The sequence below is a fragment of the Erpetoichthys calabaricus genome, chromosome 14, assembly GCF_900747795.2.
Source record: "Erpetoichthys calabaricus chromosome 14, fErpCal1.3, whole genome shotgun sequence".
Taxonomy (NCBI): domain Eukaryota; kingdom Metazoa; phylum Chordata; class Cladistia; order Polypteriformes; family Polypteridae; genus Erpetoichthys; species Erpetoichthys calabaricus.
In genome coordinates, this window is record NC_041407.2 from 97,243,848 (window position 1) to 97,256,162 (window position 12,315).

The 12,315-nt window shown below is 39.6% G+C and overlaps 1 protein-coding gene across 2 annotated transcripts; it reads left to right on the forward strand.

The window, feature by feature from the left end:
- The first annotated feature begins 2,870 nt into the window (after window positions 1–2,870).
- Window positions 2,871–11,933, forward strand: pnpo (pyridoxamine 5'-phosphate oxidase). Of its 2 annotated transcripts, none has more exons than XM_051918991.1 (7): window positions 2,871–3,083; window positions 6,010–6,134; window positions 8,486–8,585; window positions 9,544–9,597; window positions 10,404–10,532; window positions 10,681–10,751; window positions 11,294–11,317. In XM_051918991.1, coding segments are annotated over exons 1-7 (618 nt in total). In that variant the 5' UTR covers window positions 2,871–2,945; the 3' UTR covers window positions 11,295–11,317. The 2 variants fall into 2 exon arrangements, with proteins under 2 accessions (XP_051774951.1, XP_028675721.1); XM_028819888.2 differs by lacking the exon at window positions 11,294–11,317 and adding an exon at window positions 11,354–11,933 and having other exon boundaries at window positions 2,873–3,083.
- The last annotated feature ends 382 nt before the right edge of the window (window positions 11,934–12,315 follow it).

Consider the following 12,315-nt stretch of genomic DNA (forward strand, 5'->3'; position numbering starts at 1 on the left):
GTTTGGGGACCATTAATAGTAAATATGTGTTTTCTGTCCTGGTATAGCAGTGATCAGATACAGTAGTGCCAGTTAAAAATTCCAGTAAATTTAATTTTCAGTGTAATGTTTTATTTTTCTCTCTGATTCAGTTGGATATGAAGATTTGCTGCAACATGTGTGTGACTTTTTCCATGTTTAATTGTATTTAATTTTATTTTTCCATTAGGACAGGTTTTCACCCCCCAGCTTGAAGCCTGCCAATTGTGTTATGCTGCTGCTCCATAACTTCTACACATTTCAGTAAATTGCATTACAGATTACATATTCAGAATACATGTCGTTTATTCTGCACTGTATCACTGTGGACAAGTTGTTCGGCTTGATGAAAACGTGTGCATGTTAGTTTACTGGAGACTCTTATTGGAGCCCAAATGAGTCTGTGAGGCTTGTAAAGAAGTGGCGTCTCATCCAGGGTCTGCTCCTGCTTTGTTCCTGATTCTGCTGGGGTAGACTGTGGCTCTCAGAGTCCCTGAACTGCACTCCTAAAATTCCTGGTTCTTTAATGGCACTTGGTGGGTCTTTTTTTTTAATTTTTTTTATTCTGTTGTTCCTTGTAGAACTATTGCTTGACAAATCACCATTTCATTCTGAGGAAGGTTCTTTGCAACTGAAGCTGGTTCTTTGTGCTTTGCACCCGATATGTAGAGAAAAAAAAAATAAAACGGAGATCTTTATAAAGTATGGTTGGCTTCCTAGTTGGACACTTGACAGATTAAGAAAGCCTGCACTTAGCCTGTGTGACACCTGTATGCAGCGAGGGTCGTTTGAAATTCAGGACCTGTTGGGACTCCACAGATCTGTTAACATCACTTTGTGGTTATTCACTGCATGGAGCCTGTTATGGATCTAAATAAATAAACATTCTCTCTGGAACCTTCACATAGATGGGCCTTTTGGAAATCAAAAATGGTTCCTCTGTGGCATCGCTCTTGAAGAATCACCCTGGCACCTTTATTTTTAAGAGTGTGGATAAGACAGTGATGGGTTTGAATGGAAATCGGAATGTGAAGGCATTCAAGTGCTTTCTGGGGTGTTACCAGCATGAAGTCATAGTGTGCAGTCTAAGAAGAGTAGAGTGCACGAGTGCTAGAAAAGGAGGATGTGCATGGCAGGTGCCTTCATCTCTTCTGGTAGAAGTGAAATTTCCTTGAAGTTACAGGAGTACATTTTTATCAGGTTCAGTTTTCCATTTGTTGATGTGAAATTTAGTTACCATTTTTTTCTATTTTTTATTTTGAAATGACATTGCAGAATGGAAGCGGAAACAAATCCAGAAACCAAATATTCTGTTTTATAGCATACTCCAGTTAACTGTAATTTACTTTTTTTTGGTTCAAGGTAAAGTAAAATTTCCAATAGTGAGGCCTCCTCTGGAGTACTGGGAGCAGTTTTTGATCTCTGGGTTACAAAAAGGACATAGCAGCACTAGAAAAGGTCCAGAGAAGAGCGACGAGGCTGATAACAGGGATAAAGGGGATGAATTAGGAGGAAAGATGAAAAGAGCTGAGCCTTTACAGTTTAAGCAAAAGAAGATTCAGAAGAGACATGACTGAAGTGTTTAAAGTAATGAAGGGAATTAGTCCAGTGGATCGAGACGGTGACTTTAAAATGACTTCATCAAGAACATGGGGACACAGTTGGAAACGTGTTAAGGGTAAATTATGCACATATGTTATAAAGTCTTTCTTCACACACAGACACATGGAACAGGTGCCCAAGTAATGTGATAGCCAATAGCATTTTAGGGACCTTCAAAACTTGATTTGATGTTACTTTGGAGGAATTAACTAGATAAGACTGTCAAGCCTTGTTGGGTTGGATGGCCTGTTCTCGTCTAAATCTTTTCTAATGTTGGTATTTTTCAAGGTATGGTACTTGAGAACAAAGGTCAATGCCTCAACTTTTTGATGAGATAGGCATAATATCACTCTTAACTTTTTGACCGCCTATCCATTTTCTTAACCTGTATATCCCAATATATTCTTTGGGGAAGATGCTGCATTGTGTATAAAACTGGAGTGTTGCACATTCTCCAAGATACGATAACTCATACTGAGCCAGTTCAGACACAACAATTGAACTACAGTAGTCTGCACTTCTTTCAGCTATGGAAAGAAATCTTTAAGGGTTTAAGCTGCGCATAATGACTGCGCTGGCATTTACACCCAAGTCCATGAAATAATATAATAACTGAATGACACATTGAACTAAATTGAAATGATTAGCTTAATATACATACGTATAGTGCAATTAACTTCAAATTTTAGGTCATATGGATTTAATACAATGGGATTCCTCCCTGCTTACTTCCCTCAGACTCCCAGTAGCTCAATACAAACAATAATGACTATGGCATCATACGTCAAATACAACATGAAATAATCGCCAAGAAATACGGATCAGGTCTACTCATGTGGTTTCTTAGTGGCCTTGTGACCGAGTGAGAATTTGTTTTTCCTTCAGTTGCCAGGTGTTCTATCTGAAGGTGGTTCTTACCTTGAGCCCGATAATGCTGTGACAGACTGCAGCCACCCGCAACTCTCTACATGGATTACGTGATTTCAATGAAAGGATGAATGAATGGATGTTGTGTGTATATTTATCGTGCAGTGTATATTGAATTTTTACAGAAAGCTATTTTAATTGCGGAGTCGGTTAATGAGACTATATCAAAATTTAACATCTAAATTGTTTCCTGTGATTTAGTAGTGACAGTATGATTATGAAAACGCGTTTTATGATAAATATTGGCTTCTGCGGGGCTCCGTACATTCCATTTGTCTACTGGTGACGTCACATGAATGATGTTAATGATTGGTTATTGAAAGGGATAGAGCCCAAATAGACAAATCGCTAGTCCTGTTACGTCACCGGCGCAAGCATCCACCTGCCCCACCCCCGAAATGTTAAAGTCCGCGAACCTGCGCGTGCTGGTGAGGCGCAGTTTGTTTAGTTTGTCACTACTGGTTCGGCGTTGTAGTGGACAGTCGCGGAAGATGGATCTGAGCTGCATGAGGAAAACCTACAAGGCAGACGAAGAGGTCAGTGTCATGAATTGATATTAATTTATTATTATTTTTTTTGCCTGCTTGCACGCTGAGGTTTTGGCGCCACAGGGCAGACTTGCGTGTAGCTGCTGCGCTTCAGTGGCAAAGCGAAGGGGTTCGTCGTCAAACCTGCACGGGACGCCTCAGGCGCCGCGTTTTCCAAATACGCTTGCTGGAGCCTTTTTATTTTCGTTTAAGTTCCTTATTTTTGTGACGGTAGTGTCTTTCGACATCTGCAAATAATTTATTAGTATAACGAGTAGAATTAATTGGAAACCATTTCTTCGTGTCATTCTGTATAGAGAGACTGGAAGCTTAGTAAAGGTGCCCTTTTACCCTTTATACCTAACTGGCTTATTCTTCAGCACATAACCTTTACGAATAGTTTTATTCTTGCATAACAGCTTTGTAAATCATCATTGTGACTCGTTTTAAAGATACATTCTGGGAGTGCGGCACCAATACAACACTGACCGCGGTCAAACACCTGGCAGTCGCGCCTGCGCACTCCTACGTCGCCAGGCTGAACACATCCCAGTGAAGCACATCTGCTAGGAATTCAGCCGTTCACAGTCTCGGCCCTGGGCCCCACTGCAGCTGCTGGTTTTTGTTCCAACCAACTTGTAATTCTAATTGGACTGCTAGCTTAATGAAGTGGTCTGTTGTTACCCAGTTTGTGTTTTGGAGTCAATGTAAAAATGAGGAGACTAAGTCTGGTAAATTTTTTTTTAAAATGTACAAAGCAGTTATATTTCAACCTGGTCGTCATTGTTGTTTTTCAGTTTTTCTGGTTGTTTAATCCATTATTTACTAATTAGTGGGTCTGGCGCTAAAGTAGTTGCAGCCTTTTATCACCCAGTGTTGTTTTTGCAGGTGTCTGCTCAGCTTCTTTCTAATTGTCATTATTAGGATACAGCGAAAGAAGCAAGCGACACAGAAAATGGTCAAAAATAATAGAAAAATTGAGTTAAGCATTTAGACATATGGAAAAAATAGAAATACTTTAAAATATTTTATAAATGTAAAAATCACACTATTGTGCATTTCTGAATGTACAATAAGGAACAGAAAAAGACCAGCAAATTTAAATGAGATTCTGGTTGGAACAAAAGCCTGCAGCCACAGAGGGTCCCCAGGACTGAGTTTGAGATCCCCTGCTATTGGGACAGGCCATGCTGCAGATGACAACAATACCCAGGTGACCAATTTGAAGCGTGAAGTGGACAGAGGTGAACAAGTTGATGGTGTTGACTAAAAAGTCTGGGACTGTACATTAAAGTAAAAGAACGCACAAAGAATTAGCTTCAACTGTATAGGTGACAAGCCACGTTACCTGTCAAAAACCTGACATGGGCCTCCTCAAATATGACAGAAGAGAAATGACGCTTGGTAGGGGGCAGCAGTGGTATAATGGTGAGAGACTCTGCTTTCAACCCCGAACTGCAAGTTTTGGAGGAAATACGGCCCCACCAAGAGGGGATTGGAGCCATGACAAAAATAGTGAGGAGAAGGATTGAGATATATATATATATATATATATATATATATATATATATGTGTGTTTGGATGATAAATTAGACTGGACTGCCAATACTGATGCGCTGTGCAAGAAAGGACAGAGCCGGTTATACTACCTTAGAAGGCTGGCGTCCTTCAACATCTGCAATAAGATGCAGATGTTCTATCAGACAGTTGTGGCGAGCGCCCTCTTCTACGCAGTGGTGTGCTGGGGAGGCAGCATTAAGAGGAAAGACGCCTCGCATCTGGACAAACTGGTGAGGAAGGCAAGCTCTATTGTTGGCATGGAGCTGGACAGTTTAACATCTGTGGCAGAGCGAAGGGCGCTCAGCAGGCTCCTATCAATTATGGAGAATCCACTGCATCCACTTAATAGTATCATCTCCAGACAGAAGAGCAGCTTCAGCGACAGACTGCTGTCACTGTCCTGCTCCACTGACAGATTGAGGAGATCGTTTCTCCCCCAAACTATGTGACTCTTTAATTCCACCCAGAGGGGTAAACGTTAACATTCAACATTATACATAGTTATTGTCTGTTTTTCTGTTTTTCACCTGCATTGTTATCATTCTTTAATTTAATATTATTTATTGTATCAGTATGCTGCTGCTGAAGAATGTGAATTTCCCATTGGGATTAATAAAGTATCTATCTATAAAAAAAATTAGGTTAATTTTAATGGATGGGGCTCAAAACCGTGATCTTTTTTTGTGTTAATAAGTGTGCTAGACGTCACACCACCATCACCACCTGCACGGTACCATTTCACTGTGGGTATGCTGAGATATACCTGTATGTAACATTTTGAATATGTGCCTTTTATAAGAGCAAGGCTGTGCATAAATAACGAACAGCAGTTATGCTTTATATCTGAGCCACCTCACCTCTGCCACAGTCTTCACGCTTTTGTATCACTGGTGACCTTGTGTGTAACAAGACTTTAATGAGAGGATTTCATAATAGCACTTACCTGTGAAATGCACAGCCTTTTTAATGCATCGAAGTGTGTTTTTTTGTGAAAATGGTTGTTTGTAAGCTACATTCACAAAACCAAATCACTTGCTGCTGGTATGAAGCTAATGAAGCAGCTGGCTGCTGATCCTCTCACAAAAATGGCACTTCTCAGAGAAACTAGTTTTCTGGTAAAACTTGAAAGCTATTTTATTTTTAATGTTATACTATTGTGCACATGTTTTTGTAACTGCTTTAGCAATATTGTAGCCAGGATGAGGTTTGAATATAATGGATATTCAGCATTAAAAGTACCTGCTAGACTTTAGTCAGAGGTGTGGATACATGCCTTCCTTGTCATAAATGGTGGAGGCAGATTGATCGTGATGGTTGCAGCATTCATGTGGTGTTTTTATCATTTTTCTGCCATTTTCTTTCTTTTTTTTTATAGGCATTTGAAGAGAATCATTTGGTATCTTTGGATCCAATTCAGCAGTTTGCCAAGTGGTTTGAGGAGGCATCACATTGTCCTGCTGTGGGAGAAGCAAATGCCATGTGTTTGGCAACCTGTACTAAGTAAGCTGGCCACTCCACTCTCACAAATGTGTGTGTGTTTATGTGAATTAGGTGTTGGTCAAGTGGTTAATGTGTTGGACTTTCAATCAAATGGTTGAAGTTTCAAGACCAATGTAGACAAATTAATCTCTTATATATAAAAAAAAAAAAAAAAACTTGGGTCAAGACATGATTTCTCTGAGACACTTTAACGTCCCGCAAGACAAGGATGACAGCTGCTGTACAGGCTTTTAAATGTTCGAAGTGCAGTGCAACATGCAGATCACGCAGTTCGGCACAAGCAGCTGCAGCAAGCCAGCTGATCAAGCATAGAGGAGGTAAAAAAACAATTTGTTTCCCATTGTATCACCATTTAAGAGGGGGGTTTCAGAGGAGCGGCCGCGTCCCCATAGCGTGCATTCAGCCCCCCTCTTCACAACATGAGAGGCAGAGATGTGAAGTGGCTAGCGCATAACGCAGTCCCCTGTGTGGGGGGTCAAGGGGGTGGATGAGCGAAGCAAGCTGCTGTTATAGTTTATATATAAAAAAATCTTTTTGATTAATTGAAATTGAAGTTTTGTCAAAGTACTTCAATATGACAATTAACCAGCATTGATCGAGTGGTTAGCATGTTGGACGTTCAATCAAATGGTCAAAGGTTTGAGACCAATGTACACAAACAAATCTTTTTTTTTTTTTTTTTTTCTTTTCTATTATAACCATTTTTCATCATTTGTATTCAAATTTGGTGAAATACTCTTTTTCAGGGATTTGGCGATACTGACTTTTCTAAGAAAGATTCTAAGGTTTGATTCTCCAACAGACAAACGCACATTGCCAGTACTTCACACGTGTGAGGTTTCACCAGGGTTAGGATTTTGAATGAGTGTTATGTTTCACTTTAAGATCGCACTGTCGCTAATGTCATTTCTGTCAAGTCACCTTCCCACCCAAGTCAAGGTTTTTGTAACATGCCAAAGCCTGTGTGGCATTAGAGTGGCTGGAAAAAAATTAAATAAATATAATAAATTATAAAAATTCAATTAAAATGTACAGATTCCTTAAATTATTAAAAAAAAATAACTTAAAATTTGAAAATTTCTCCAGTTATAACCATTATCCTACTTACTTTAATCAACTTTTATATGATGTCATTTTCTTTCCATACTTAAGCTGGTTAGAAATGTCACTTTAATGAATCTGTGCATTTTAATTGAATGAAATTAATTCTTTTATGGGTGCCCCATGATTTTATTTTTAGTCACAACAAAGTATTGGAACAAGAAACATTTATTCTTTACGTTATAGTGCATTTTTAATAAACTTGTCACTTAAATCTTATATAATTTATTTATTTTTTTTTATTATTCATAATGAAGAGACACTTGTAACACAAAATGAAGGAATTAGTGATGAATGGGCCTATAAAAGGCAAGGCAGGTGCCTTTTAGTGTTGAGAGAAGCCTGTTAATCTCACCCCCCCCCCCAACCAAACCCAGAAAGTTGTTAGTGATTTGTTTTTGTTAACTCACATTTCAGAGTTTGCTCTATTTTTGGACAGTTAATTTACTAAAAAGCTCACAGCAGCGTGAATAAACAGCGATTATTTAGCAAACATCATTCAATGAAGATTTGGTTTATTCAAACTTTATGGAGATGTGCCTCTTTTACACCTTTCTTTTTTTTTTAAACAATATTTATGCAAACTCAAGACACAGATTTAATATCTGGTTTCATTCTTACCTTGAAAACAGTCATACTTGGCATGTTGAAGTTTTTTATGGACTTAAAAATCTTCTGGAGTCCCCTAAAAGGACATTCTGCTACTCTCGCCTGAAGAAGGGGCCTGAGTTGCCTCGAAAGCTTGCATATTGTAATCTTTTTAGTTAGCCAATAAAAGGTGTCATTTTGTTTGGCTTTTCTCTACATTCATAATGGCTAACACGGTACAACACCCTAGTACTAAAGAACAACCGAGAAAACCTAATTATATTCTGTAACCAGTCCAGTCCAAGCCTGTCTTCTGGTGTGATCTGCCTGACCATGGTGTCCATCATGCTGTATTAGCCACCATTTTATTATAAAATTCAAAATGCTTTCAGTTCTACCTTTTACTCAAACATCTGTCCGTATCAACATCCTTATGTCATTACTGGGTTGTGGAAGCTGGAGTCAATCCCACCTGCTTTGGATATACAGACCAAGAGCCAACCCTGCCTGGAATGCGGATGTGTCAAGGCACACTTAGCACATGTACTCCTTACAGTGTGACTTTAGAGTCTTTATTTGTCCCAACATGCACATCTTCGAGATGTAAGATGAAGCAGGAATACCCAAGTGACTTTTTAAAATTCTTGGCTTTTGTTCCACAGGGAGGGTAGGCCATCTGCACGAATGCTGCTTCTAAAGGGCTTTGGTCGAGATGGGTTCAGATTCTTCACAAACTATGACAGCCGGAAGGGAAAGGAGCTGGTAAGATATGATAGTTTTCTATTCTCGGTGAGGGTTGTGGTGTTTTTCTTATTGTGACGTTTTAGTCTTGGAGGTTCTTTTAGTTTTTCACAACATTTTGCAAAGAACATTCAAATTTTGCATGTCACCAAGTGTATAAGACGACACCGTCCAGTACCACTAGGTTACCAATCCAGGTAAATGTGTGTCCGGTGTATTTCATAAATAAATGTAACACTCGGGTTGGGGGGGGGGTCTTTCACCGTATTTTCTGAAGGTCTTTAATCCCAACTCTGCCATTACTACTTGTTTGACCAACTCATTCCCAAAGACATGCAGATCAGATGGATTTTAATTCCAAACTGGTCCAAGAGCATGAGTGGGATCTGTAATGGACTGGCATGCTATGATAGGCCCTGGCTTTATATGGAAGTAAAATATTTTTGTAATTTGTCTCGAAGGTGCACAAGATTATGTGACACTCTTTCTGCTTTCTATACAGTATTACCAAATTTGCTCAGCCTACTTTTAAGTGTGTGACCTCCAATCTGTTTGCCCTGTGGAATCACACGTGTCATTGTATTGCTAGTATTAAAGATGTTTTTAGTGCATTACATTTTTTGTTTGATATTTTGTGTGGTATGTCATTATTTTATGTAGCAAGTAGCAATGGGAGCACTGAATGCTCAACCAGTTTCCTGATATTTCATGATTCTGTGAAGGAGAAGAGACTCCCAATTCTTATGTGGCCCAAATGACCTCACTACTCCCAAACATTCTCTGGAGATCTGGAGTCACCTGAAGGCCATTCTGCGACTTTTTTTTGTTTTTCCCTTTGAGCTCCTCCCTGTCATAGCGGCCTAATTATGAATTTGCTCACATGGTCATTTGTGGGTGGTGTTCATCTTGATCATAAGAAACTGGGCATTCTTCATTTTGTTATTGGTGACCTAGCTGACTTTTACTGTAACATTTGCAGGACAGCAATCCCTATGCCACACTGGTATTCTACTGGGAACCTTTAAACAGACAGGTAAGCATTTGTTTTTTTCTCCATCCTTGTCCATTCTGTATTTATTTATGTTGTCAGACCAACTGGCTGTAGCTCCGTTTTATATTAGGTTGTCCATTGATTACCCCATTTGTTCAACTAGCGGTGGAGATTTTGGGTTGCCAGTTTTTATTTCTCATTTAAATTTGAACAAGTTTCAATGAGAGTTTATTCTTAAGGGCATATGTGCACACTGACTTGAATAATCCAGGTTTTCAAATTTCTCCTCTGGCAGGACCACTCTTTTCACTGATATCCTGTTGAAGAGAGTGCAATCTTTTCAGTTGGGTTGTTCTTTTTCTTCCATCCAGTCAGGTTTGCCAGTAGATTTACTGGCTGCATTGCATACTGGAGTGGCACCTGCTTGCTTCAGGATTACTGGCATACAGCTCCCGTCTGTTTCAGACATGTATAGCACGAGCTGATTTTTGGAAAAGTATTTTTACAGACCTCTGCCTCATCTCTTGTGCTCAGAATCCTTAGCACTTGCACCACTAGATTCCGAGCTGGCCTTTTATCCACAGGGCTACACCCCAGCTGCTTTGTGTTGACAGATGCATGATGGTTGTTTATATCCTCCTGTATTTGGTGAGTGATGGTACATTCAGTGTTGAACTCGTTGTCTGTTGGTGTTGGTCCAATGTTGCTAGTCAATGAGAAACATGCAAATAAGAATTTCACTCTACTGTTAAATGTCAAATTAGACTTTGAACAATGTCTTCCACTTGTAATTTACCATTGGGTGCGGGGAGTAAAATCTAATTTTTGTGAGGGCCTTGTCTGAGCAGGTACGTATTGAGGGAATGGTGCGTCGGCTCCCACGTGATGTGGCTGAGGAGTACTTCCACTCCCGACCCAAAAACAGTCAGATTGGAGCTCTGGTGAGCCAGCAGAGCACCGTGATTCCCAACAGAGAGGTAAGATTTGGGGGGGGGGTGCAGCTTTAGAGTTGTTTAATTCAGAAGCATTTCAATAAATATATAATTGTATTCCATTGTTGCTTCTGTTCAGAAGTTTGAGATTTAATTTGTCTTTCCTAGTTTCTATTTATTCTCCTATTTTCAGTTTTTAAGGCAGAGAAATGTCGAACTATGCGAAAAGTACAAAGACATTGAGGTACCCCTGCCAGATTACTGGTAAGTGTATATTTATGAATATTCTTATCCTGTGGAATTTTTTTATAAAGTTGAAGATCAGGAGGCCGTGATCATTCTCACTTTGCATTGTTTAGGATTGGGTGCCTAATCATTTAGTAATTATTGATCCATCCCAAAAATGTTGTCAAATTGCAGTAATGGATGGATGACTGATACTAGTGCATGCTGCCAGAAATTGGTGACATCATCATATGGTTTTGGTTTTTCTTTTTGGCAGTGCACATTATAGCCACCAGAGGGCATACATCCGGAGTATCACTGTAATCTTACTTGCCATGGCCATGCCGATATATCCACTCCACGTTGTCCCTCTTTATAACTTTGTGAAGCCATGGATCTTAACCTCTGATATTTGTCCCTTTTTAAGTGTGTTTTTTTTTTTTTTTTTGTATTTTTTTTGTTTCTAACCATTATGTGCATTTTTTTAACTAGCCTTTGGAGTCCCCAATAATAATCTTTCTTCGTTTTTATCCATGCTACCTGCATGTGTCATTTGTTTTACTGGCCTTTCTTCTGCACAGAGTAGAAGCCAAACAGCCTAATAACCTTTACCCAAGACTCTCCTTTTTGGACTCCTACAGGGGTGGGTACATTCTGAAGCCCGATATTATAGAGTTTTGGCAAGGCCAGACCAATCGGCTGCATGACCGACTCGTCTTCAGGAAGAAGACATGCAGTACCTTGACAGAGACCGAATGTGTTCAAGTCGAAGATGGCTGGGTCCTTCAGAGGCTCGCTCCGTGAAGTAGCACTGATGTCATTTCATTCAACTGTCTCCTCTCATTTCTCACCTTCTCCTGAAGAACAGAAGCTGCTGCTCGCCGGTCCAAGCAAGCCAATGTTTTTGATTGTCCATTTTATATCATGTTAAGTTAATTAACTTGTCAAAGTCTGTCAGTGTTGAAATTGTAAATTGTATGTTGTACATATTTTAGTCATTTTTAGATGCACTGCCTCAAGCCAACTGGAGGCATTATGGAGCCCAGCTTTCGCTGTATCATCTAGGCTTCTGATTTTAGATGTTTTACCAGAATTCACCACACTCCATATGCTTTGGAGATTTGTGCCATGTTTTTTATTGTTTATGCGTATCTTTTGACTGTTTTGTCGTTGTTAATGTTGGTGCTAAGGTATAGGTGTAATAAAACCATTTTAAGGAAAGGCTTTGAAGACTTGTCTATCAAGAGGGGTGTGTTACCCTTATAAAGTAGCCATGTGGTAAAAGAATGGGGGTTTAGATTACAGTATACCTGGTAGTTGAATTGGAGGTTTCTGTGTCCATGTTGGATTTGAGGTTGACACTTGGTGTAGGCCATTCAGAGAACATTTTCACTCTTCTGCTGTATCTCACGTTCTTCTCCATTGCAGATATCCTCACGAAGTATTACTCCCATCCCTTTTGGAGCTTCATTGTATCTAAATTCTTGTTAGTGTGTGGTGCCGTTTTTATTTTTGCCTAACCTTTCTATAATGTGTAGCCATTTGCATTGTACCTGCGCCTATCACAATCGGCCTGTGCAGTTTCCGTTCCTAGTAACCTCAG

Excerpts from the sequence above, each read along its gene's own strand:
- pnpo (XM_028819888.2), top strand. The coding sequence starts at position 2,946 with ATGTTAAAGTCCGCGAACCTGCGCGTGCTGGTGAGGCGCAGTTTGTTT. Across the intron at positions 3,084-6,009 it reads CCTACAAGGCAGACGAAGAG|GCATTTGAAGAGAATCATTT; the intron begins GTCAGTGTCATG and ends TTTTTTTTATAG. Across the intron at positions 10,752-11,353 it reads GTACCCCTGCCAGATTACTG|GGGTGGGTACATTCTGAAGC; the intron begins GTAAGTGTATAT and ends GGACTCCTACAG.